This window comes from Alternaria burnsii (assembly GCF_013036055.1).
Source record: "Alternaria burnsii strain CBS107.38 chromosome Unknown 732, whole genome shotgun sequence".
NCBI classification, from domain to species: Eukaryota; Fungi; Ascomycota; class Dothideomycetes; order Pleosporales; family Pleosporaceae; genus Alternaria; species Alternaria burnsii.
Genome location: NW_024066113.1, coordinates 1,133,401 through 1,158,496, shown reverse-complemented (window position 1 = coordinate 1,158,496; position 25,096 = coordinate 1,133,401). Strand labels below are relative to the sequence as shown.

General features: G+C 50.9%; 9 protein-coding genes across 9 annotated transcripts; 4 read left to right on the top strand and 5 right to left on the bottom strand.

Moving 5' to 3' along the window:
* Positions 1-412: 412 nt before the first annotated feature.
* On the top strand, positions 413-2,104 carry GT037_005868 (mfs general substrate transporter; the record flags this gene model as incomplete). Its single annotated transcript, XM_038930915.1, has 5 exons — positions 413-673; positions 731-772; positions 823-1,148; positions 1,204-1,522; positions 1,571-2,104. The coding sequence occupies 5 exons, from the start codon at positions 413-415 to the stop codon at positions 2,102-2,104; spliced, it is 1,482 nt and encodes a 493-aa protein (XP_038786604.1).
* Positions 2,105-2,285: 181 nt separating this feature from the next.
* Positions 2,286-4,220, bottom strand: GT037_005867 (uncharacterized protein; the record flags this gene model as incomplete). Its single annotated transcript, XM_038930914.1, has 1 exon — positions 2,286-4,220. One exon carries the CDS (start codon positions 4,218-4,220, stop codon positions 2,286-2,288), a length of 1,935 nt encoding a protein of 644 aa, XP_038786603.1.
* A 458-nt stretch (positions 4,221-4,678) lies between these two features.
* Positions 4,679-5,758, bottom strand: GT037_005866 (uncharacterized protein; the record flags this gene model as incomplete). The annotated part of the gene is made up of 2 exons (XM_038930913.1): positions 4,679-5,507; positions 5,637-5,758. The coding sequence occupies 2 exons, from the start codon at positions 5,756-5,758 to the stop codon at positions 4,679-4,681; spliced, it is 951 nt and encodes a 316-aa protein (XP_038786602.1).
* Positions 5,759-7,679: 1,921 nt separating this feature from the next.
* On the bottom strand, positions 7,680-10,152 carry GT037_005865 (uncharacterized protein; the record flags this gene model as incomplete). The annotated part of the gene is made up of 4 exons (XM_038930912.1): positions 7,680-8,597; positions 8,647-8,813; positions 8,864-9,709; positions 9,762-10,152. The coding sequence occupies 4 exons, from the start codon at positions 10,150-10,152 to the stop codon at positions 7,680-7,682; spliced, it is 2,322 nt and encodes a 773-aa protein (XP_038786601.1).
* Positions 10,153-11,508: 1,356 nt separating this feature from the next.
* Positions 11,509-12,732, bottom strand: GT037_005864 (uncharacterized protein; the record flags this gene model as incomplete). The annotated part of the gene is made up of 1 exon (XM_038930911.1): positions 11,509-12,732. The coding sequence occupies one exon, from the start codon at positions 12,730-12,732 to the stop codon at positions 11,509-11,511; it is 1,224 nt and encodes a 407-aa protein (XP_038786600.1).
* An 844-nt stretch (positions 12,733-13,576) lies between these two features.
* On the top strand, positions 13,577-15,136 carry GT037_005863 (dipeptidase domain-containing protein; the record flags this gene model as incomplete). Its single annotated transcript, XM_038930910.1, has 1 exon — positions 13,577-15,136. One exon carries the CDS (start codon positions 13,577-13,579, stop codon positions 15,134-15,136), a length of 1,560 nt encoding a protein of 519 aa, XP_038786599.1.
* A 418-nt stretch (positions 15,137-15,554) lies between these two features.
* On the top strand, positions 15,555-17,471 carry GT037_005862 (thioredoxin; the record flags this gene model as incomplete). Its single annotated transcript, XM_038930909.1, has 3 exons — positions 15,555-15,784; positions 15,841-16,175; positions 16,735-17,471. 3 exons carry the CDS (start codon positions 15,555-15,557, stop codon positions 17,469-17,471), a joined length of 1,302 nt encoding a protein of 433 aa, XP_038786598.1.
* A 108-nt stretch (positions 17,472-17,579) lies between these two features.
* Positions 17,580-19,201, bottom strand: GT037_005861 (alkaline phosphatase-like protein; the record flags this gene model as incomplete). The annotated part of the gene is made up of 2 exons (XM_038930908.1): positions 17,580-18,400; positions 18,454-19,201. The coding sequence occupies 2 exons, from the start codon at positions 19,199-19,201 to the stop codon at positions 17,580-17,582; spliced, it is 1,569 nt and encodes a 522-aa protein (XP_038786597.1).
* A 718-nt stretch (positions 19,202-19,919) lies between these two features.
* Positions 19,920-24,806, top strand: GT037_005860 (uncharacterized protein; the record flags this gene model as incomplete). The annotated part of the gene is made up of 6 exons (XM_038930907.1): positions 19,920-20,136; positions 20,187-20,496; positions 20,547-21,319; positions 21,372-21,568; positions 23,629-23,810; positions 23,861-24,806. Coding segments are annotated over 6 exons (2,625 nt in total), but the record flags the coding sequence as incomplete, so codon positions are not given.
* Between the last annotated feature and the right edge of the window lie 290 nt (positions 24,807-25,096).

Sequence of the window (25,096 nt, the reverse complement as noted above, 5' to 3'; positions counted from 1 at the left end):
GACAGGCGCGAGGATCCCCCAAGCCCAGCCCCGCATTTCACCCCGCTTTGGAGAACCACATGGTTCTCCACCTCCGCAGCGTTCATAGATCGAGAGCCGGCTAATACCTTGAACCTCGCCACCGACGTCGATATGCAGTTCCCTCATGTATTTTGGACTTTAGGCCTCCAGCGTATAGAAGGAAATGATGGAGTACCCATGGAAGTTGGAGAAGAGCTAACCAGCCGTGAACAACGGACTCCAGTAATGGACGCAGGAAAGCGCATGGCGCACCTGCGTGCCGGAAAAGCGTTTCATGGCCAATTATGCATAATGCAAGTAAAGACTTGGATCTGGCATCGAATGGAGCTTTGTAAATTGTTCTGTTCCTGTGTACCCACTAGTTCACCTTCGCTTTCAATCTCTCTTCGACATGGCGACAACAGATCTTCAGCGCTCAGTAACCGACGAGAAGCATGAAGAATTGCAGCGCGAATATCTTGAGCAAGATGAAGGTGCAGAAACGATCGAAAACAAGAAAAAGGAGGATGCGCTGCGTCGCAAACTGGATTGCTTTGTTGCGCCAGTCATGATGATGCTGATGCTCATCAGCTATCTGGATCGTGGGAACATTGGATTTGCTGCGACGCAGGGTATGACGACCGATATTGGGCTGAAGGGAAGCGAACTGAACGTACGATAATCCGCTGGCAGGGAACTGGGATATATATCAAGACTGACAAAATCACAGACTGCTGTATCAGTGTTTTACATCTTCTACATTCTCGCTGAAGTACATTCTGCATCTGACACCTTCAGCTCAGCATATCTGATGACATACAGTTTCCGACATCCCTCCTCGTTAAGCGCCTACAATTCAACCGAGTCATTCCCACGATCACCTTCTGTTGGGGTATTACATGTCTTTGCACAGGCTTTGTGCAAAACTTCGCCGGCCTAGTCACCACGCGCATCTTCCTAGGCTTTTTCGAAGGATGCTTGTTTCCAGCAATGACGCTGTTTCTATGCAACTGGTACACGAGAGAGGAGCTGGGTATTAGAATTGCGTATCTTTTCATAGCATCAGCACTCTCAGGAGCTTTTGGTGGTCTTATCGCATTTGGTATCCTCTACATGAACGGAGTCGCTGGGTGGTCGGGATGGAGGTGGTAAGTCTCAAGCATTACACATTTTAGAGGCCCTATCCTACTAACAGGCATCCAGGCTATATGTCATCGAGGGCATCATTACAGTAATATGGGCATTTTGTTGCATCTTCCTTGTACCAAAATCATTCGAGACCGCGTATTTCCTCAACGACGAAGAGAAGACACTCATGCGCCAGCGCGCACATCGGACACAAGCATACTCCGACTCTGAGGGCTCTGGTCATTACGGAAAGGCTGATATTAAAGAGGCGGCGAAGGACATCAAGAGCTGGGTCCATGGTCTCATCCAGATCGCAGTCGTGACGATTCTGTATGGATTTGGTACATTCTTGCCCATCATCATCAGGAATGGGTTCAATTTTTCTACAAAACAGGTATGCTTAAGTGCCTTATATCTTTTAACACAACGCTCACATGGTTAGGCGCAATATCTCGTCATTCCTGTCAACGTCTGGGGAGCGATCGTATATGCGATCGGCGCATATCTGTCAGATCGCTATCAAACTCGGTTCTTACCACTGATCCTGATGGCACCTATTGGCATTACCGGGTACGCCATTCTACTATCTCCTGTCAGCCCGTACGTACAATACTTCGCTACTTATCTTATTGCGACTGCTTGTTTTCTCTGCACTGGCGGGAACATCACCTGGTTATCCGCAAACTGCGCACCCGATGGCAAACGTGCCGCGTCTTTGGGAATTCTACTAACCCTCACCAATATCGGCGGCGTGGTATCTGGTCAGATTTACCAAAGCAACGCAGCGCCCAAGTATACTTTGGGCCATGCGTGGAGTTTGGGCTGTTTGGCTTTTGCGTGGTGCGGATGGTGGATTATCAGGTCGATCTACAAAAGGAGAGAGAAGAGAAAGGATGCTAAACTTGCACGAGGGTATAGTATGCCTGCTGGAAAGCAATACACAGATCGAGAACCAGACTTTAGGTATCAGATCTAGGCAAAGAATATCTTAAGCCGTAATGACGAACATAGAGTACTGCGATACGTGTTGTTGTATGCTTCAGAAACTTTTTGAGGATTTCATGTTACTCATAATCACATCGAGATACACCGCGTCGCATGATAACATCAAAACTGTTTGAGAACAAAGAGGCAGGTGAACAATGCTGTATAAAAATCTATTCGATAATGATGCGATGGTCACTGAGGTCGCTCCCAGCGAACTGTTGCACGACTGCACCATCCATTGCGCCGTGTATATAACAATCGCTTACGAGCTTGTGCCGGCCCTCTTTCGCTGGTGTAAGGAGAAAGGGGACGATTGCACCAAAAATGATACAACATACATCGCCAACCTCGACTAGTCCACCGTGCGGTATCATCCCTAATCGCCCATTTTCTGTCAAAAATAATTTTGAGCCGTCTAATCCTCTCAGACTATGTTCGAAGTGGAGTGCACGTCGTTTTTCTCTTGCCGTCAACTCTACAGTCTCCACACCACTCGAGCGGGCCACACAGGTCTTTTTCTTGTATGCTTCCAATTTTCCTTTTTGACGTTCGTCAGAAATCGACTCATTGGAACGTTCTGCGGGATAGCCCAACTTCAATGTACGAACGATGTCTTCTCGACGTACTGCAAATCCTAATCCAGTCGTTCTTTGATATACATGATTCAATAGAGTATCGATGGGCAACTCGTCTGATTCGCAGGCCGTCGGGTTCGGATGTGTGTAGCTCAAGCCTGTTCTATCAACCTGTATCGTGTTGGAACTCCAGACGACTTTGTCAAATATGAAACCCCCGACCGTCAAAAAACCTTCTTCGTTAGGACTGATTGTTGTAAAGAACTTCGTAGACCCATTAGCTCTGTACCAGTATTTTGGATCCATGATTCGCACACCATGATCTACACGAACATGCCATGCTGGTACCCATGATGGACAACCACTATTCAGAAGACTTTCTCTACTCCTGTGATAAACAGCTGAGAGTGCGAACGGTCCTTCTGTGGGACTTTTCATTAGCGCATGGGCGAGACGAATATAGAGGACGTGTATCGAGGACGTGTAATCTGCGTCTACCAGCGTTCGACCCTTTCCGTCCTTGGCGACTGGACAGCCCAAGAATGCGTAGACGTGATCTCTAGGATCTGTAGCCTGTAGATTTCGAGAGGCGCCAAGGATTCCACATAGAGTGTGTTTTTTGTACCTAATGGCTGTATAGGCCAATCCAGCTCGAGATTGTTGCCATGATGCTGGCCGGTGGGTATTATAGTGAAAGTAAAGTGCCAGGTCACGGCCAAAACGATATTTGATGCTCCCGACAATTCCTTGAATGGTGGCATAGAAGTCTGATTTTCTATTAAGCCACACACATATCTCCAGTACATCGGATATGTCGACGCTGGCTGAACCCCAGAACATGCGGCATTCGGCGGCGACAGCGACTTCCTGAACGGTCCATACTCTTTGGAACCATGAAAATTTGAAGAGTTTGACAACCCCTGACCATCTGTCCTGATCTATGCTGATAGGATAAGGTTCCTCGAATAGTTCCATTCTGGAAGCTTTGTTGCCCGCCTTCATCAAAGAGTACTTGAAATAGGTGTTGGCCTCGCATATTAGAGCGAACGTATCTTTGGCGACATTGTTGACATCGCATCCGAGCCAAACGAGCACGCACTTTGCGTTGGCGTACACTTGACCCATTCTTTTCACCTGGTGTCCCTTCTCTTGGTCATCTTTCTGGTTGATACACAGGGCATCCGCCCACAGTAGTCGAGGCTCGGAGGGATGTCGAAAGTTTCGAAGAGCGCTTGCAAGGCTGGCAGTAATCGGCACCTGCAGTCCATTACACCAAACGTCGACGGTGTGTTTGGCGTCGCCCCAAACGTACGATATCGCCTCGTATGCGTCCTTCGACGTTCCTATCTGAATGGTGTCGAGGCTGCACTGGATGTCGTCTTCGGCTTTGCCGGGCTGAAGTTTTAGAACACGTATAAATTCGCCCTGTGGGAGTGGTTCGTATATCGTGTTGGCTAGTCCTTTATTGACTTTTTGTAGTCGCTTAGCTTCTAGAGGTGGAGAAGGCGACGAAATGCTGCGTTTGGACATCCTTCGTTAGTAGGGTCTCACGACACAGGTTGTCAACAGATTTGTCGTGTCGGTAGGGGGGGCAGCTCAGAAGGAAGGCTGAGGCTGTGCAAGGGCGTAGCTGCAAGCCACCCACGTGACAATCCGCGAAACGTCATGCCCGCCTTTTGCCCTGGTTCGTCACATATGCTCGATAGACGTCAATGGACACCTGCTTAACAGTAACGAGTAGATATGATTAGACGCTCTAAAGAAGACGCTGTGCCCCAGTAGTATCTAATGCTGAACATAGGAAAAGTCCCAAAGCCGTGTATATGCCCAATACCGCCCCGAGACCAACCAGCCTCGTGGCATCAAGGACTCAACCCAAAGAAAAGTGGTATGCTGTGGTATCATCCCTATGCGAGCCAAACACCAAGAAACGCCATGTAACACCCTCGCAACCGACGCATTGCCTGCCGACTTTGCGAAGTAGTTGCTTACGGACAGGTCAGACTCCTCGTCCTCTTGCTATCGCCCAGACCCAGCACCTCTCCTCTGACATGCTTGGGTACCTGAGCCTTGGCCCAGCACTGCATGGCAACTCTGCGCATGAGCTCTACCTCCTCGTCGCGCAGTCTCAGTTGGCGCTTGGCTAGCTTGCTCTTCCTGAGCTTGACGCCCTTTTCCTGGACTGCTTGTCCTGACACAACAAAAGGAACAGTGGGATGTGTCAAGCCACGCTTTGAGACGGGGCGTTCGGTGGTAGGTGATGAGACGAGGGACTCGAGGTTTACGCATTCGGCGATGAGGGCTTGGATGCCGGCGGAGAGTTGTGTTGCGCGCGAGAGCATGTAGCCCCAGATGTCGGAGCCTTCCCAGAATGGGTCGTTGATAACGGCATGCTGGAGGGCGGGGAGAATGTGAGGGAGCGGTGGAAGGGTCTTGTCTTCAATGTCTTGCGGTGGCTCTTCTTGGGTTGGCGTGGCGATGTTTGCCGTACTAAGCAGGCTGGCTGCAATGGTCAATCGGATGTGGCTGTCGGTGCTCAGAGTTGCGGTGACGACGCATGCGGGACATCCACGTGTGCGGCACCAGTCAGCCTCCTCGGTGATGAAGCATTGGAGGCCAATGAATGCGCTGCGCGATTCGCCCGAGAAGGCGAGCTCGAGATCAGAGGCGCGCTGTGTGCAGAGTGCGGCGGAAGCCAGTGTTGACGCGCGGGAGAAGAGGGTCACGACGGGCATGATGAGGGCGTGGAGCATGTCGCGGTGAAGGAGATATGTCTGTTTGGCCTGGGGAGAACATTGCGAGTGTGCTGCGCAGAAGCTGCCATGTCTGTCAGTGCTGGCTCCTCGAATTGATGCTGTCGTGAGGCTGGGGCAGGAATGTGGAGGTGGAGAGCGATACGGCAGCGCGATAGATAAGCTTGCTTGACGCGGCAAGGGAACAACATACTCGGCATCTCTGGCCAAATGCCTCCTCAGCGCACAAAAGGCCTTGGAAGTGCCCAGCGCCTCGACATCCTCATGTGGGATCACAAAAGGGCTCTCCATGGGTGCAGCGTATCCGTAGTCCATCGTATCTCTCTGTCGGCGTGGCTGTCTCGCTTCGCATCGGTATGCAGTCGGTCTATCTCGAGTCGGCACGAACAAGCTTCTTTAACGAACAAGGCTAAAAAGCAAAACAAGAGGAGAAAGAGGGGAGCGAAGCAAAGCAAGCAAGATGCCAGGGAAAGAAGACTCGACGTTATCATTATTATTAGTATTCCCTGCAACGGACGCCGTTCCCTATTTCACCCCCGAATGACGCGAACGAGCCTCCCTCATGCCAGGAGTCCCACCCGCTGCTGCTGCCGGGGTGGATCCCATTGTAGATCTAGACTTGCATATGGCGCACCCCCCTTTCCTTATCCGCCCACGCTTGTGCATTGCCCGTATCCCACGACAACTCTATGTAGCCAACTAGCTGGCGCCAGATGGCTTCACTGCCGGCCGGGGACTATCTGCGTTTCGGATTCGGAAAGAAAACGCGGCGTTGGCAGTTAGTCGTTGTAGCGCATCAACAACCTTTTACTTTTCCACCGACCTATCGACCGACCGACCAACTTCACCCTCGCCGAAAGGGGTCGACTGTCTCCGTTGCGTCTTCGTTAATTTGAGGGGCGCCATGTTGCTTATCTCATACATCCACGCGTACGTACCCTCGACCTTCTCGCGCCTCTTCCCCTAAGCCAATTTGCGAGCATGATCTTCAAATGATGCAACCCAGCTTCACCGACCCCGACCGCACTGAGGCCGATCAAACCGCGCATCGCGATCGCACGACGCCCACGTCGTGAGTACAGCAGTTTGCTGCCAAGGACGACCTTGTCTTTGCTGCTGCAAACCCCACTGAAACACGTTTCGATAAACATAGTCCCTAGCCCGAGTGTTCGCGAAGCCACTAAAAACATCGCGACAGCGTTGACTGCCGCACTATTGGAATCGCGTAGCGGCAGAATGACAACATCAGCTGCGCCATTTCTCCTCATTCTGCAGAGGCCATGACAGCATCGCTTACACCTCAAGCACGAGGAATACAAAGGCACGACTGAGAAGGAGTCGGTTATGTTGCTGAACATGTCGTCTAGTTTATGAAAAATGGATCCGAATTACGCGTATCACTTGCTGTACCGCGGCTGTGGTCGGTCTCATCACTCGTCATGGTACACAACATGCTACATGATGAGCGATGAGACGATGCCATATTCTGTGGGACCGAAAAACACTCGCGACATCTTCTTAGTCAAGTGTTTTGGTGACACTGCCATGATAGATTCAGGTGCGAGCTGAAAGTACGAGTTTGCTGACGATAACGTTTACGCTACGGGCGACGGGCGCTCCCGTGATCGACACTACAGCACGATACATTCCCATTTTTCCCGCTCTAGATACACTATCTGCTGTCGTGGCGTAAACCATTCATCCTACTATTCCAATGACGCTGCCCAGCCAATATTACTACTGCTCATGTCCACAACTCTAGTCCTTGTTCGTTTTCGTCACTTTATCCTACGCGTATCCACCTCCACAGCCCATGACCCCCTACCACGTGTATGTGGAGATGCACCAGCTTGCAATCCATTAGAATGGTTGCTAGTCAGGAACGGCTGAAACGTGCAATCGCGCTATCGATCAAAATCTTGTCGCGCAAGCCGGAGTGGTGGCCGTTGAAGCATGGCGCCATATATAGCAGCATGACAGTTCCGTGTCGCGGGAAGCGACCCCAAGCTGGTGTAGACTTTGGATCTATCGGACTTGGCTACTAGTATACTGGGTGCCATGTACCAGGTTCCAGTTAGTCAAGTCGGCACGCGCGTGGTACGCATCTGTATCGCCATCTCGATAGTGATAGCTCCAACGAATCGTAACGTGTATCTGGGTCGATATTGCCGTCCAAACCTTCTCTGCCTCATTGAGTCGTCGAGAAGTGGAGAACATAACAACTTGGACGCTTCCTTCACCTGAACCAGAAAACCGAGTATGATCCATCGTTGCTAAGGATGCGCCGTTGGGTGCTGTCGGTGGCCTGTTTTCTTCCAAAAGGGTCCGTAAGGAGCATGGTAAGCTTCTCGGAAATTGGTCCCATTTCTTGCTTCGATACTGGTACAGGTGGGCTCAAAAGGCTCGGGTCAGGCTGGAGGATAGCGAAGATGCTGCTCTTCGACCTGCCGACCATCCGACGATGGACGTCCAGCAAATGATCGTACAGCGGCCAGAGGGTGTCCAGATAACGCGCCGCAACAGGTTCGCATGGCTTGCACGGCTCGAGCATTTCCATACACGATTTCGCATACGCAAGATCTGCCTCAACACTGTCAACCTGACCATCCATGAGTTTAGTAGTTGCGCTGAAGAGGAGGCAGATAGCTGCTGAAAAAGACCAGTAGATGATGATCCAGCAGCGCTTGGTCAGTGTCCCATCGAAGGAGATTAGTCCCAACATGCGAGCAATGTTCTGAGCTGCCATTGCACATTCCTGCCGATATCTCCTGACATCTTCGACCGATATGTTGTTCAAAGGAGATGGCGTGCTGTCGATAAGCTGGGCTTCAGCCGATGCGACCAGCAGCTGGCGATATAACAAGACTAGTGCACCAAGATACATGATATGTACCATGAATACTGCACGTCTTTGGTAGACTGTCAGATCCTGGGCTTCGCTCGAAAGAAGCGTTGGAATTTGTAACGCGTGTGGAATCTCCTCGCGCCATTTCTCCAACTTTGCGGCAAGCATCGTGACGTTTCCCTTGGTAGTCAATTCAGGAGAGGCCAATGTTTTCGCAACCTCGGCAGCGATCAAGTTGATCTTGCTAATTTGCATATGTATGAGCTCGTCAATGGGGAGCTGATCTGGATGGTTTACAACACAGGCAATCTGGCTATATTAGTATCATGGTCACCAAATTATGTGCCTAGCGACATACCTGAACATCATTGGTTGTCACCTCGGAGGGATAACCAAGGGTGTAACAGAGCCAGGAATCCATGAACACGAGGCTACAGAAGATCTTCTTCCAATTCTCGTCCGAGGCTGAGCGAGACCAAGCTTGCGCAGACGGACACTTCCAACGGGCGATCTGCAATCCCGCAGCTGTGGCTTGTTAGCTTGGTGGCGCGGTTGTCAAGAGGCAATGAACATACCAATCAAGTACTTGGCGCTCATGTGCTTCTCAAGTAGCGAGTAGAACGACAGAGAGAGCAATAGACGCATTGTACGGAAGTAGTCTTGTCTCGCAGTCTGCTCATTGAACTGGAGCGTTCCAGATGCGTATAGCAGTCGTCGCATGCGGTCCGGGAAGGCATCAATATCGTAATGTGCGCCCATAGCCGCGACCGTAAAACACTCAGCGAGCGTCATCTGATCCACCGGCTTGTGGGGTCGGTAGATGCGGTCAAGTATCTCGTTGACCTGTTCGTAAGTCCACATGAAGAGAAGCGATCCAGTCCCTCTCACAAACGCATACATGGACCGTCGAACACGATCTTCAGGAGGTAGAAAACCTTGATTGAACTGTTGAACGCCACCTCCGTTGAGTATTTCACCTCTGAGGGTGACCAACTCACTGAATGCGAGCGTCAATGCGTTATGACATGCTTCTGCTTCGAGTCCACCCGATACACTGGAAGATTGGAGCGAGACAGGACTGTCTGAGGAGATTGGGCTGGCACGTGAGTATGGTCTAGTATTGTTAGAAGTATCTGTCGTTGAGCGACTGTTCCCCGGTCGTTGTTTGCTGGAGACTGAGGTTGCTTGCTGTGTCTTGAAGTCGTTCAAGTAAGCTTGATACTTCCGCCAATTATCTGTTTTCTTGTATTCGTCCATCTGGGCTTCAAATTCTTGCATAGCTCGGGCGGCATTGCTCTCCCATACCCGCTTCTTCTCTGCAGGGAGCTCCTGCCATCTTCGGCCGACCTCTCGAGCTATATCCACAAAGGACAGTTGGCTGACCTCAGGGTCGGTGCGGAGCTGGTCAGCGAAGTTGACATCTGACGGCATGTTAGATCAAACACCGATGGTACTTTCGTAAGAAGAGCGTACAAGCCGTTTTTGGCTTCTTTGGCGCGTTTGGATCTGCCCGAGGATGTCGCCTGTACCTCCTCTTCTCTCGTGGCGGTGGGGTTGTTGTCTGTCTCGTGAAGCTTTCCAAAGCGGACGTCGATAAGGAAGTGGGTTCTGGTGAATTGGCTTCTGGCCCCAGCGATAGTGATTGAGGAATCCCACGGTACGTGGCAATCTCGCGCTGTAGTAATCTCCTATGGCCAAGCTTGAACTCGAGCGCCGTCAGATCATCCTCTGTAATGTCTGCAACACTCTCCCAGTTATGGAAACCATTTTTGGATAGTACCTGAGCATACTGCGTCAGACCAATCCGCTCCAGAACTTCGGTGAGGTCTGGGATGGGGGGACTAGAAAAGGTAGAGATCGCCATGATGAGTGACGTCTATGGTGGGAGAAGATGGGAAATGGGAGAAATGGCATATATGAGGGTAGCCACACTGCATGACAGATGCCGCGACTACGGTCTCACGGACAGGCAGAAGCTGAGAAGGACGTTATAGGATAGCGCGCAGTCGTGTCTGGTGGTCTGGACCGTGTAGATGAAAAGAAGTGTGTTCGAGGCTCTCACAGCCCCGACCCACTTTTGACACCCGCCTGTGGCAGAAACCGGCTGCTGCCACTAGCGGGAAATTCCATGGGAATTCAAGACGCCGCCACACGGTGCGTCCATGGTATTTGTATCCTTCCATGAGAGCATTGTTCATCGAATCCAAAAGCCATATTATTAACTCTCCGGGTCTTCTTCTGCCACTACAATTGAGAGTTTTAGTCTCGTTCAGTGCAGAACATGGCATCCCGTTAGCATCGCGCGCTGAGTCCAGACCTCGCACCTCGATGCAAAGACAACCATCAGAATCATGTGGCCCACAGACTCACCACCAGGACGCGCTGTCGCTCAATTTAGCTATCCGCGTCTAAGAGACAACATACGATGCTTCTGTACTATTTGTGGAAGAAACGCTACTCGAGGAGTTCAACGTTGACCGCCTTCACACCACTCAAATACCTGAAGCACCTCCGGAATTGCTTTCCACCTCCCTCTTCCAGTCAGAAGCCATCATCTGCACTGCAGTGTCCCATGAGCGTGTAACGAACGACCGGGGGCCGCTGATCGAAAAGCTGCTCGACGATCGTGTTCGTAAAAGCAACCTGGGAAGGCCTAGACTACTGATGAAGCTCCGGTACAGCGGCGCAGCACCTCGCCAGTCTTCTAGCCCGCCCACTCGGCTTCCCACTTTCCATGTGTGTCTGCGCCACAACTCCGCGCGATAATCAAGGGATATGCCTTCCCGTCAATCGGCACGCTTTCTCCACAAGCTTTTGCTGATCTCAGACATCGTAGATCTACACATCCCGGTCATTGGTAGATGGCATCTGGCCTCCACACACTGAAACAAACAGCCTTGCAACTGTTGTAGCACGTGCGCGAAGATCCGTTCATGATCCTGAAGCATGCAGCCACTTGTAGTCAGGCTCGTGCCTGAATCACACAACGATCCACGCTACACAAGCATTAGTATTCAAATCGGAACGGACTAGCACACCTGCCTTTGCACAGGAGGCTAAATGGTAGGCTTTCTTGCATTGGTATAATTGGTACTTGGCACGACAATCTAAGCCTCGTGCAAACAACTGCAGATGGTTCTATAGACAACGCTCTACTAACGCATTGTTGTACGCATCATATCCATCGAACAGAAACCACATTAGCACGATATCCTAGACGCTACAGGTACTTCTGCATAAGCTCCTTGACTCGACTCAAATTTAGCCCTTCGATCTTGTTTCCGTTGCCTTCCATCGTTTCCGCCATACAGACCACGTTGTATATAGCCTCTTCCACCACATCGGCACTCGCCTCGAATAAGGCATTGATAGTCTGGTCGTCAGTCATCTTTACTGGCACTTCTCTCGCTTTGTACGGATCGACAGAAGCTTGGCCTGCTGTGACAGTCTGAACGTGCAACTCGTTGGCTGTGGAGAAGGCAAGGAAGACATCGCCTGAAGAATTCGTGCCATAGCCGCCTACGCGTGATAGTCCAACGGTTGCACGTTTAGCCAGTCGTTGCAGTTGTTGCGGATGAAGCGGAGCGTCTGTGGCAAGGATTATGATGATAGACCCGTCTTTCTTATCCTTCTCTTTCTTCACTTTAAACAGCAAATTCGCTTGCGCCATCAGATCTGGGTCGTCAGGATTTTCTTCGATCTTACGCTTCTGCTCCTCGTAGATGATTCTGCCAATCGGCGCGCCTCCAATCTTGAAGTCCCACATCTTGCCGTAGTTTGCTTGAACCAGTGCAGCCACGGTATAGCTTTTGCCATCTTCACCCGGCACTACACGAGAACTCGATCCAGTACCTCCTTTGAAGTAATGGCAGATCATACCCGTACCACCTCCCGTGTTCCCTTCTTTTACTGGCTCGCTGCTGGCTTTGTCGATGCCATCCACAACGTGCTTCGGGGTCACAGCGAACTTGGATACATCGTGCAAGAAGCCATCAAAGGTTTCCGCAACGACAGGCAGCAAGAACCAATCGACCTTGCCGCTCTTGTCGCAGTTATCACGGATGGCGGATTCGTAGATGCCGTTATATGCTGAGCCAACGCCGAAGCTACCCGTGATGATGATAGGAGAAAACAAGAGGCCCATTTCCTCGATGAGGTGAGCTCCAGTCATCTCTCCAGAGCCATTGAAACGAAATATGCCTGCAAAACAGGCTTTGTGAAACCAATCTCTGCGCGGCAGAATGGTTGTTACGCCTGTGTTGATGTCGTTTGGTGGTGCGTCAGGATAGGCGGGCGATGAATGGATGGATTCCGTATGCACAAGTACACCAGGAACGTCTGTCAAGCTATTCTTGGGGCCAGGCTGATAACGGCCAAGATACAGCATTGGCAACAGATTACGAATGCGCTGGCGTGGAGTACCAGATGCTGACAGAGAAGACATGATGGGCTGGTTTCTGTGATTGGCAAAAGCGATGATCGTATGTTTGAGATGAAACTTAGAGGAGAAGTGTAGGGTAGATACGTGGCAGCCTGGATGCCTCACAATACTTGTACCTTGTCTTCAACCATTTACCCGCCTATACCAAGCTCACAGTCAGCGGGTTTCCACCTGCGCGCTTCTTGCAGGCACCAGCATAACATCCCTCAGAAGGGCGCAAGGCATGCGAACACCTAACGAGGGCGCCACACGGATGAAGAAGCTGCATCTGGCAGGTACGAAGGACTGTGGACCAATTTTTCGTCGGGGTTCGCGATGAACTTCATTGGACCATGGGGTTACTCGCCTTCGAGAGGTGGTAGATGTATGCTAGCAGCGAAGGAGCCGTGAGACGAAAGAGTCATACACGACGATCCGCTCCTTCGTGCATGATTAGCGTAGTGGCTGCTAATCGGGCGTCGCCCACCTCCTCATTTCTGACTGTTCTCACCGAGTATCGACTGCATCTGAATGCGACAGCTGTCACGGGTCATCATGACTGCACATGACACAAATTGCGAGCGGACAGACTGACGTGCGTAGTGAGCGGCCATTGCGCCCGCACATATCTCCGAACCCGTTCACGACTCAGCTGCCAAGGCCCGTCGAACCGGTTCCTGGATAGCGTATCTCCAACACCACAAGCTTGACCTTCTTCAGTCGACTTGATCTCCGCAATATGCCGTCTCGGGGTTATCTGACGTAGTCGGTCCGCTGTAAGGTACCCCCACCCTTGCAATAGAGAAGAAAAAGGCTGAGGTTCTCTTTGGAGGTTCTTGCGACCCAATCTTCATCACCAACCCGCAAGATGCTCACACGATTCCTTGCGGTAGGGCTCCTGAGCCTCGTGAGGCCTGCCCGAGCCAGCTATGGATTCTATGTCGGAAAAGGTCTGACCCAGGATGGTAGTGTCATGCTAGGTGGAACTGGAGAGGAAGTGTCTTCGCATTGGCTTCAGATTTTCCCAGCCAAAGATCACGCCCCGAACGCGACGATTACAGTTGGGGTAACCGAAGATGCATCGATGCCTGGCCAGTTGATGAACATCTCCCAAGTACCACATACCTTCCGTTATCTCTCTATGGAATACTCCGACTTTGAAGGCTTCCCCCCTCCTCTAACGAACGGCGGCGTGAATGAGAAGGGCGTTGCTGTTCGGGACATCTGGGCTCAAAACCGCGACGACCTCATTGCCATGACGCCGAACCCTCAGACTGGATTGCAATACTCCGACCTAGCTCGTATTGTGATGGAACGGGCAAGCACCGCTCGCGAAGGTGTCGAACTTATCGGCCAGATGATAGCAGAATATGGATATGCCGATTACGGTGGCAATTCACACCTGATTGCAGACGCGAATGAAGGATGGGTCGTATGGCAGATGTCAGGAGGCAAGAAGCTCTGGGCAGCAGAGCGCCTAGGAGAAAACGACGTTCGCGTGCTCTATCCGGGCTACATTGAGGATTTCCCTGTCGATTTCCAGAACAGTTCAGACTACATGGGCAGTCCAAACATTGTGAGCTTCGCTATCGAACAAGGATGGTGGAATCCGAATGATACCGAGCCATTCAACATTTTCAATGCATACGCACCTCAAGAGGAAGGATACACCGCTCGCGACGGAGGCGCGAAGTATATGTCGCAAGCCGCTCTCGAGGACGCTACCCGCGCGATGGCTCCCGTGACGGAGAAGGATCTCATCGAACGCGTTCGCGATTACCGCATCTCGGACGACGAAGCCGGGTATGGCCAAGTTGTCTCTCTCCGCGCAGACATGGATCCGGATCTGATTCGCATCTGGGTTGCACCGACTGGCTCTGTGACGGCACCTTTCAATCCGTGGTGGCTGGGTGTGACGAGCGTTCCACCTGAGTATGGTCTGCACCGCTATCTGTACAAGGACGCCGCCTCGACTTTCTTGGATACCGACTACCAGTACCAGGAGGCCACGCACTTTGCTGGTCGCATCTTCAAACAGGTGCTATATTACACTTGCTCGGATCCGGAAACATACCTACCCATTGTTCAGAATATGTTACATGGATTTGAAAACGCTTCATTTGCGGACATGGAATGGGTAGAGCGCACTGCCAAGACATTGGTTGACAATGGAATGCGCGACGATGCACTCGAATTTCTGACTTTCTATTCGCATACTAGGGCGGAGAAGGCATTGGCTTTGGGGAAGACTATGGTAGACGCGCTCGATGCATATGTCAAGCTCATGGGACAGTTCCGCATGCCGACTGGTGACCGCATCAACGACCCGGGACTTGGAGCTGAGACTGTGAACTGCCTAGTCGGTTGGGATCCTGATCAGCCAGCTGATAAGCAAAGACCGTTGAGGAGGTTCAGACGTCAGCTTTGAGACCATGATAAGAGTGGTGTGAGACAACCAAGGTCTTCATCGTAGTCATGGAAGAATTCGAGTGACATTTACACTGGAACTTGCTTGTGTTTAGTCGTGGAAAGATGCAAGTGACTTTGTGTGTGCTGTTGAGTACCGTCATATAACGTCCGGGTGATTTGATTTGCAGGTGTTGATGATGCTCAGTGGCGAATCGCATGTTGCAGCTTACTAAAGCCATATGCGGATGAGCCTCGGCGGCCGACCCGCTTGAGCTCCGTATGGCGCATCCATGCCGCAAGCTGTCCTCCCCGCCACAGCATCCACCATAGCAACTCGACTTGACGAACTCCCTGATCTGATCTGATCTCCTCGAGCGCTGCCGTAGTGTAACCGATCGTATACTAGAAATCAATCTACGAAATTAAACCCCGCCACCATGCCCGGCAAGATCATACCCGTGACGTCGTCTTCGCACTTCTCCCAGCTCCTCTCGCAGTCGACATACACGGTTGTCGACTTCTACGCCGACTGGTGTGGGCCATGCAAAGCAATCGCGCCCGTCTTCCAAGGCTTGGCAGAGAAGGAGACCAAGCCTGGCAAGATGCAGTTCGTCAAGGTGGACGTGGACAGTCAACAGGAGGTTGCAAAGAAGTACGGCGTTAGCGCGTAAGTGTACCACCACGGACACATATAGGGACTGGGAGCTAATGTCCATGGTGTAGTATGCCAACTTTTCTCATCATCAAATCCTCATCTGTAGTCGACACCATTCGCGGCGCCAACCCTGCCGCCCTCACAGCCGCCGTCCGCAAAGCTGCCAGCGACACATCTGGCCCAGGTGCCGCCTCTGCTGTTTTCCAGACCAAGGGTCGTACACTCGGCTCAGCTTCCGAACCTAGCCGGCCCGTCGGCGAGAGCCTGTTTGCCAATCTACAAAGGATGCTGCTCGGGAACGGCGGACTGAGCGACTTGGTCGTGAGGTTCGCAGCGCTGTACTTTGTCAGCTTGTTCGCCTTCGATTCATACAAAGCCGCAGAAGAGAGTCCCTTCAACGTCCGTGCAAGGCGATAGATGATAGCTGGAGACGGAACGATTAGTCCTGGAGAGCAAGTCGGACAACGCTCCACAGGGGCAGCGAGTTCCGCACCTCATCGGATATATGGCGTTTGGAATAAGAGCATGGCGTTCATGGTATACCATTTCGAGTCTCAGTGCCTTTTCAACACAAATATTGGCTACGACACCATTTACACAAATCACCTTAGATTCATCTTTAAATCTACCAACTTCTCTCCCGTTGCGTCATGCCAAACGTGTTGGCTTCTCTCTTTTGCACTCGTTCACGAATCTAGTGTTTTTCTTCGCACGCCTGTCGTGATATAGGAGTATGCTGGACCCCGCCACGTCTATATTGGGAGCGAGACAGTGCCCCCCCTTTAGAACGTCATAGCAGCCGAACTGTGGTCTGCATGCCTATGATGCTGAGCTTTCACTTTATCAAGTATTGCTGGATGTCTTCACAATTCGGTCCGCCGACGCTCTATAGATTGCCACAATCGGAACTTTACGCGTGATGACTTGAGATCATGTAAGTGCAGCAAACGTGGCACAAACAGCCATGATATACCACTCAAGTATCTTAACACTTGATTTCTTCTCTGCGCCAAGCATCAATTCGCCAGATCCGCCGACCATGCTATCCACAAATTCAACACACTTCACGCCCGAAAAGTACGATGACGCCTGGGAACGTGTCGACCTTGAGAGGAGCTACAAGAATCTTTACAGTGAGTATACCTTTCTTTCCGTGCAGCTTTCACGCGCCACCCGCCCTTTCGGAAGAGAGCGTACGATCCACAACCTACTGAATGCACGACTAAAACTTGAGCATGATCTCAAAAGCCTCAAAAACAAGTATCAAGAGGAGCAAACGGACTTGCAGCGTAATCAAGCAGGGTTGAAGAATGAGCCTCAAACGGACGAAGTAAATTACGACATTGTAGCGGAACTCCGCAAGGAGCTCCAGAGTAGCAAAGATACACTCGAGGATGTTTTGAATGGGATCAACCAATCCCAAGACACTAGCGGAACGGTCCGACTCATGAATGATATCGTGCAGTTGCGAGTTGAGAAGATTAAGCTGCTTGAGCGGCTGACAGACTTGGAAAAGAAGAAAAGAGAACTGGAGAAAGTGATTGACAAAACCGAAATTGGGAACTTGTTGCGACATATACGGCTAGATGAGGAGGAAGATGAAGACAAGGCGCAGCTGCGATTGTTGCTCAACCAATCTATGGACGAATGTGAAACATTGAAGAAGCGAGTCGAATATTATGCAGAGCTTCTGGGTTGAGCAAGGTACACAGACGCGGAAGCTATAACGGCGGCTTGTAGCAAAAGGAGCAAGAATCTTCGAGAGTATCTGTAATCTGGTGATAACATTATCGCGTTACATTCATCCTCATATCCTTCCTTTGATGAGACCACCAGGTCTGTTCCTCGTTGGATGCACTGGTGTATCCCCAATGTCCGCCATCTTATCTTCCAGCAACCGTGTCATATGTTCTACCACACCCCTGTATCCTGCATCGCCGTACACGTTGAACAGTTCTAACGGATCTTCCTGGCAATCGAACAGCTCCCATTCTTTATGCTCGGCATCCGCTGGTCTCGCACCTTCGATCCCAAAGTCCTCATTGTACCAGTAGATGAGCTTGTATCGCTGGTCTCTCACCCCGTAATGCGCATATGCCGCATGAATCATGTCGTTGTGCATCCAGTACCGGTGGTATGCAACTTGTTGCCAATCCGAAGGTGTCTGGCCTTGTAGCAGCTTGCGGAAGGATACGCCCTGCATATAGCTTGGTATGCGCAGACCCGCAGCATCAAGAAACGTTGGCGCGAAATCAACGTTGCAAATGATGTCGTCGCATACGGACCCTGCTTTAATCTCCTTGGGCCAGCGTATCAAAAACGGCATCTGGAAACTCTCTTCATACATGAAGCGCTTATCGAACCAACCATGCTCTCCAAGGAAGAAGCCCTGGTCTGAGGTGTAGATTACGATTGTGTTCTCTGCAAGGCCCTCTGCGTCCAGGTAGTCTAGCATTCGGCCCGTGTTATCGTCAATAGATTGGATGGTGCGAAGATAGCGTTGCATGTATCGTTGGTACTTGAACTCGGCGAGTTCTGCGGGGGTTTTGAAAGTAAAAACGGTTCCGTCGTCTTTATCGAGAAGGCGCATCTTGGTAACATCTTCAGGGTTAGGAATCTTTCGATCATCTAGTACCAAAGTCAGCACGCCGAGAAGTAGAAACGAAATGGGCTGCGCTCACTCCACCAGTATATATCGATCAGTTTCTCACCGACTTCGTTGCCGCCATCTGGCTGGACCAATCCCAAGTCATGATATGTGATGTCGTCTGCAATGCGCATCTTTGCGATCCTGGCAGCCCTGGCTCTATTCTTGTAGTCGTCTGTAAAGGTGTCTGGTAATCGAACTGGATCTTTGTACAGATGCTTGTGCTTCGGATCGCATTCCCAACTACGATGCGGCGCCTTGTGATGGCACATGACGAAGAAAGGTCTCGATTTGTCCCTGTTCTTGATAAAGTCCAGGCTCTTCTCGGCAATGATATCTGTTGCATATCCTGGAACCCGCTTTGTACCTGATGGCTCGATAAACATAGGATCGTAGTACTCGCCCTGCCCAGGCACAATACTCCAGTAGTCAAAACCTGTTGGCTCGTGTCCCTTACCTTCGCCAAGGTGCCATTTCCCCACCATCGCTGTCTGGTAGCCTCCAGCTTGCAGGGCTTTGGCCACATTGGGAAGGCGTTCATTAATCTCGGAGTTGAGTGTCATAACCAGATTGACGTGGTTGTGGGTCCCTGTCAAGATTGCAGCACGCGACGGCGTACAAATACTGTTCGTCACGTAACAATGATTGAACAGCATGCCCTCTTTGGCAATTCTGTCAAGATTCGGGGTGTGGTTGATGCCAGCGCCGTAGGCGGAGATCGACTTTGAGGCGTGATCGTCCGCCATCATGAAGATGATGTTTGGGCGGTCTTGTGTCGCCATCGTCGGTGTAATACTGAGAAAGCTTTTAACGCGCGCTCACTTTCGTAATCTCTGTCAGGATGGTAGGAATAACTTGAACAATCATAAATGAAGGAATGGTGGAAGAAGGGAGATGTCATGCTAGGGCACTACGCGTCTCTTAAACGCGTGATTAGCCGTCATGCGGACGAGCATAAGCCGCAACTGGCTCGAAGAAACTCGGGAACGCATCCTGCACTGTCTCATCGGTAACGCAAACTGATAGTAGCTTGGGCGCAAGAGAGCAGACGGGCTGAGGAGACACGCGATGCGGAGGTCTGAGTGGAGCGATCCCACGCTACGGGTGTCGGGCTCGTCCAAATCTGGTAACCGATGCCTGTCGGTAGCTCAACCAAGTGAGAACTCGTCCGACAAGACTTTGGCGCGTACCACATGATCTTGAGAGAGTACCGCGACTCATGTGGTATCGGATATCGTCATTATGGCCAGAAGCACGACTTGATCGCTGGTTAGGCGCGACCAACCGGAGCTGCAAACGGCCGACAATCCTAGGTGGCTTAATGAAATCCTGCAGGACATCTTTGCATCCCCAGATTTTGCCCCAGCTTCCATTACCCGCTTGCCGAAGAAGGCCCAATGAGGCTTGACCCAGTGCTGTATATAAGGTCGACTAGAAGCGATTCATACAGATATAACGCAGTTCAAACGCTGCGGAAATCATATTCCATTCCTGCCCAGACAAGAACGAAGCACGTTGACAGACTCTGATATTATGGCTCCAGATACCTCACAAGAAGAAAAGAACACGATGACCACGATGGAAGTTATGGAACCAGATAAAGACATTACAGGGTATGAAGACGAAGCTGCCCGAGGCACAGAACAGGAGAAGACAATGCCTCTGAAGGCTGCCTTCAAGTATTATCGAAAAGCCGTGTTTTGGTCTATTACTATCTGTGAGTAAGCGGGGTTGTGATCTTGTAACTATCACTTACGTTATCAACAGCCATGGCCACCATCATGGAGTCTTACGACATGCAGCTCATCAGCTCATTCTACGCATTTCCCCAGTTTAATCGAAAGTACGGTAAGCAATTGCCGAACGGTACATGGCAGGTCGATGCAGACTGGCAGCTGGGTCTAAGTCTAGCGTCACTGATCGGTCTCATCTTTGGCGTGTTTGCTAGTGGACACCTTGGTGATCGCTACGGACCCCGATATGTCATGATTGCAGCGCATTGCTTCCTGGCTGGATTTGTCGCTATAATCTTCACAGCGCAAAGCGTTGAGATACTTTTTGCAGGCGAGTTGTTATGGTATTTGATGGCACCCAAACATGATGTCTGGAGAACTCTAACAAGCGTAGTGCGTGTACCTGGGGCCTCTTCGCTGCAGCAACACCGACATACGCCGCTGAGATCGTCCCTATGGCACTAAGGGGATACCTCACGACATACGTCAATCTTTGCTGGGTTATCGGACGAATCCTTGCGACCGGCGTTCTTCGAGGCATGCTACCGGTGCAGTCAGAGTGGTCTTTCAGAGTTCCGTTCGCGCTCCAGTGGATGTGGCCACCAGTGTTGATTTTTGCCACCTGGTTCTCACCAGAGAGCCCTTGGTGGCTCGTTCGCAAAGGGCGTATCGATGAAGCAAGGAAGACGCTGGACCGCCTGGTAAGCGCACCTTCTGGGATAGTTAACAACGACCATCGTCTTGCCATGATGCAGCATACCATTGCACTGGAGCATAAATTGAAGGTTGGTGGATCTTTCCTGGACTGCTTCAAGGGCACGAATCTGCGCAGGACGGAGATTGCAATGCTCTCTTGGGGCGGACAAATACTTCCTGGCTTCATCATCCAGGGATACACGACCTACTTCTTCACCCTCGCCGGACTTGCTCCAAGCGACTCTTTCAATCTTACGATGGGCGTCTTTGGTATGGCTTTTGTTGGCACATGCGCGTCGTGGTTCTTGCAGCCTCGGATGGGGCGGCGCACCATCTACATTGCAGGTCTAGCCATCATGCTGCCGATCATGTGGATTGTTGCTTTTCTCGAGTTCGCACCAAACGCAGGCAGCAACTCCAGCATCAAATGGGCACAATCATCCATATTAATGATTTGGTTCTTCACCTACGGTAAGTATAAGCTCCTGATTTCGGATACTTGTCAGAGCTAACGCTGTGCTAGGCATAACGATTGGTCCAATTCCTTATGCTATCGCCGCTGAAGTCGGCGCAGTACAGTTGCGCTATAAGACAATCGCTCTTGGTCGTAACATGTACTACTTCCTTTCCATCGTCAACGTCGTTATCTCGCCGTACATGCTCAATCCGAGCAAGTGGGATCTTAAGGGGAAGGCCGCGTTTCCTGCTGCTATATTGAACGTGTGTTTGTTGATTTGGGCCTACTATAGGCTACCAGAAACAAAGGGCATGACACCGGAGACCCTAGATCATCTGTTTCACGAGAAGATTAGCGCTCGGAAGTTCAAAGCAGAGGCATCCAGGTTCCAATAAAATATCATGGAGCGCAGAGTCGCCTGAGTTCGAGAACATTAAGGCGCGAGGATATGGAGTCCATGTAACAGTCCAGTAGATTGCATTCATTTGCGGTATATCAGTCCACAACCATGAGGTGATTACAACTAGAAAAGTATTATCATTGCATTCATGAATTGGTTTACGTTAATGACAAACCTGAGAGTGAGCAGACAGTCCCGGGTTGTACTTCCAAGATCCACGGACGCGCTCGCTCTGGTTGTGCCTCTCGAGGATTGAGAGGACTGGTGCCACTGACAGCTGTCCGGGTCGCACTTGATGAGTGGCAGTCGCAGTTGGGTGATGACTCCCTAATCGTCGTTCAGAGCTATACAAATCACGGTGCTTGGGGAAAAGGCGACGAGTTTTGATGAGCTCAGCTGTCGACTATGTGGTAGAATGGATGGGATTGAACCTTGCAGACGTCAATGTCGTCGGGCTTGCTACAGGCCTGTGTAGTCCGCTCCAGTCATGTGGCCAATCGGCGCTCGTAGATGCCGACAGCCGGACGCTAATTCCTAGTTTGGCTTCATCCACTCTTCGCCATATGCCCCCTGTTTAGACACATCCAGCACGACTCGTAGGCCCGTACCGGATCTCAGTAACCGATGGTCTTGAGAGTATGATCACTGTCCGGAACTGTTGTGTTGCTACCATGTGGTGGTGGCTAGGATCTTTGGTGGCGACAACTCGCTCGGAAATTTGATGATAACGAAAGACTTGGTCCCACCTAGCAAACCTGTTCCGGCTGCAAAGAACGTCCAAAATGGTAGCCTGCGCTCAGTGTAGGCAAAGAAAGGTAGTGATTCTCGACTGTCTATACAGTAAATGCTTACCTCAGGTTACAGGTTCGATGTGAAGGCGGACCAATTAGTTGCGATGCATGTAAGCGACTGGGGTTTCAATGCTCCTTGGGCCTTGCTACCACCCCAATCGCCGACGTTGGCAACCTACTGGTGGCATCTCGAAAGCGAGGCACGCGAGCATGTGATGCATGTCGTTCTCAGAGATCGCGATGCACAGGTGAAACTCCTAGCTGTCGACGCTGTCGAGAGCTCAACCTTCCATGCAACTATACGCTTTCGGTTCGCCAATACCGCGCTGGAGAACGTCACAAAAGAAGTTTGGTTTCTGTCGAACAAGCTGTTAACCAATCGGGAGGGGATGATGTCGGCAGGGCAACGCATGGCACGCCGACAACCGGGAGTGAGGTCACTGCGAGTCCAGATACTTCTTCTACTGAACATATTGACAAGTACATGAACTCACTCAATTGAGACTATTATAGCTAATGGACCCAGAATTCTTGGGTGCGATCGAGCCGTCATCCGACAACATATTGACGCTTATTACGACTACATCTATCCAGTCCCAATTTTCAGCTTCTTGCATCGAGCAGAATTCTTGGGACAGTACACGGCTGGCATTGTTTCACCAGCGCTGCTTCTTGCCGTATGCGGTGTTTCGTCGCGCTTCTTGCCATCTGCTAGGGAACGAGCCGGCATGATCAAATCATGGATCGAGCAGGCTGAGACGATCATATTCCAGAATATGGGGAAAATGAATATTGCTGATGTTCAGGCGTTGATGCTCCTTGAGCTGCATTGCATGTATAATCACCAGAACGGCAAAAGTTTCACTTATATATCGTTGGCAGTCAGGATGGCTTACTTACTCAAGCTGCACAAAGAGAACAGCCAGCTGCCATTTGTTGAACAGGAATCTCGACGGCGGCTCTTGTGGTGCATGTTTGCATTGGATAGACTCCATGCTGGTGGTGTTCCGGTAAGTCTACGCCCAAGACGTCAATCTTCAGCGTTATCCGCTTGAAACTCTTCTGTAAAGAGGGCTCGGCGGATTTCGCATGACTTCACTCACTTGATACTGAATCAGTGTTGATTTGACAGCAGGAATACATCCTTCTGCCCGCGACCTCGGTACAGGTACAACTTCCGTGCCCAGAACACTTTTTCCAAATCGACACTCCTGTCGCGACACCACACATCCATGAAACCCAAGCGGACAACTCCAAGATTACACCCGCGGCGTTTTTACTGCGTATCTTCAACGCCCGCAACCATGTACTCCAGTAAAGCTATCCGACTATGGCCCTGTGTCGAGATTTCGCTAACATGGCAGGTATACAAAACAACTCCTGGACGCTTCGCTTAGCCCGGAGACTTCTCTAGCACAGTATCAAATGCTTGAAGGAGAGCTTAGGGAGATACACCAGTCTTTGCCCGCAGAGCTTGTGTTTAGCACACGTGCCTATCAACTCCGGACGTTCTCTCCCGAGCGCACGACTTTTACTATTCTACATCTTTACTTCCACCACTGTCATTGCGAACTTTATCGGTTGCTCAATCCAGGATACCGCGAGGCTCTTCCGCAATCGGTTATCTACTCCAGTTCACCCGAACTCGTTGCATACGCGCAGTCGAAATGCCTCGAGCACGCAATCTCCATAGGCGAGATCGTTGCATCAACCTACGGTCTGGTGGAGGTCAGTCCTTATGTCAGCGATACATCTTGCTTCGTTATCTTGTATCAGGCCTCGTGTGCTATACTCTACGCATGCCACCGTGACAGTCCTGCTTATGTCATGAAAGCCGAAACCGCACGGCGATACCTAGTCGCATTCATCACGACATTGCAAAGTCTACTCTCTTACTTCCCAAGGTATGCTATATACGTCAAAGACATCCGTAATATGCTTCGTAGCATTGACGAGCCGAATGTACCGCTCCCAGCTCAGAAGGCGTCCAATGAGGTGGACTTCCGCGCACGTATAGTACCTAGCGAAGAGAATTCGGATGAGGACAATTTGGTCAGCGAGATTGCGGTCTCTACTTCTAACGTCAGAGACGATACAGCGCATTCTACGTCTCAGACCGCTGAGGTGCCCGTTGGACCACTACCAGAACTCGTGGAAATGTCGCTTCATACACCATCCACCCTGGAAGGACAGGATCATTCGTTCGCTGATTTGGAGACATATCAGTACAACCTGGACCTTACAATGGATCTTGATCAGGGCTTGCTGTGGAACTGGGCAGATGCTTTGGGATCAGGCTTTAGCATATGAGTTCGATTGGTGAAAGCTCGTCTCAAACTGTTGCGGCATGCCAAGAATACACCGTTCGTTGAATGATATGTATGTGCGTCCATTGGTGGAATACGCTATATAACTTCCGCCAACGGTTCATCATTCGAAATTATCTACACCTGAAGTTCTACCAAGTCTATGCATAACCTTACATTCGATTACAACTAATCACAGCACTGGCTGTACAGCTCTTCCACAGGATCACTAGAGTATATGGGATCGGCGAAGCAAGCATAATTGCAGCAAATTTAAGAAATTTACCAGTTCCT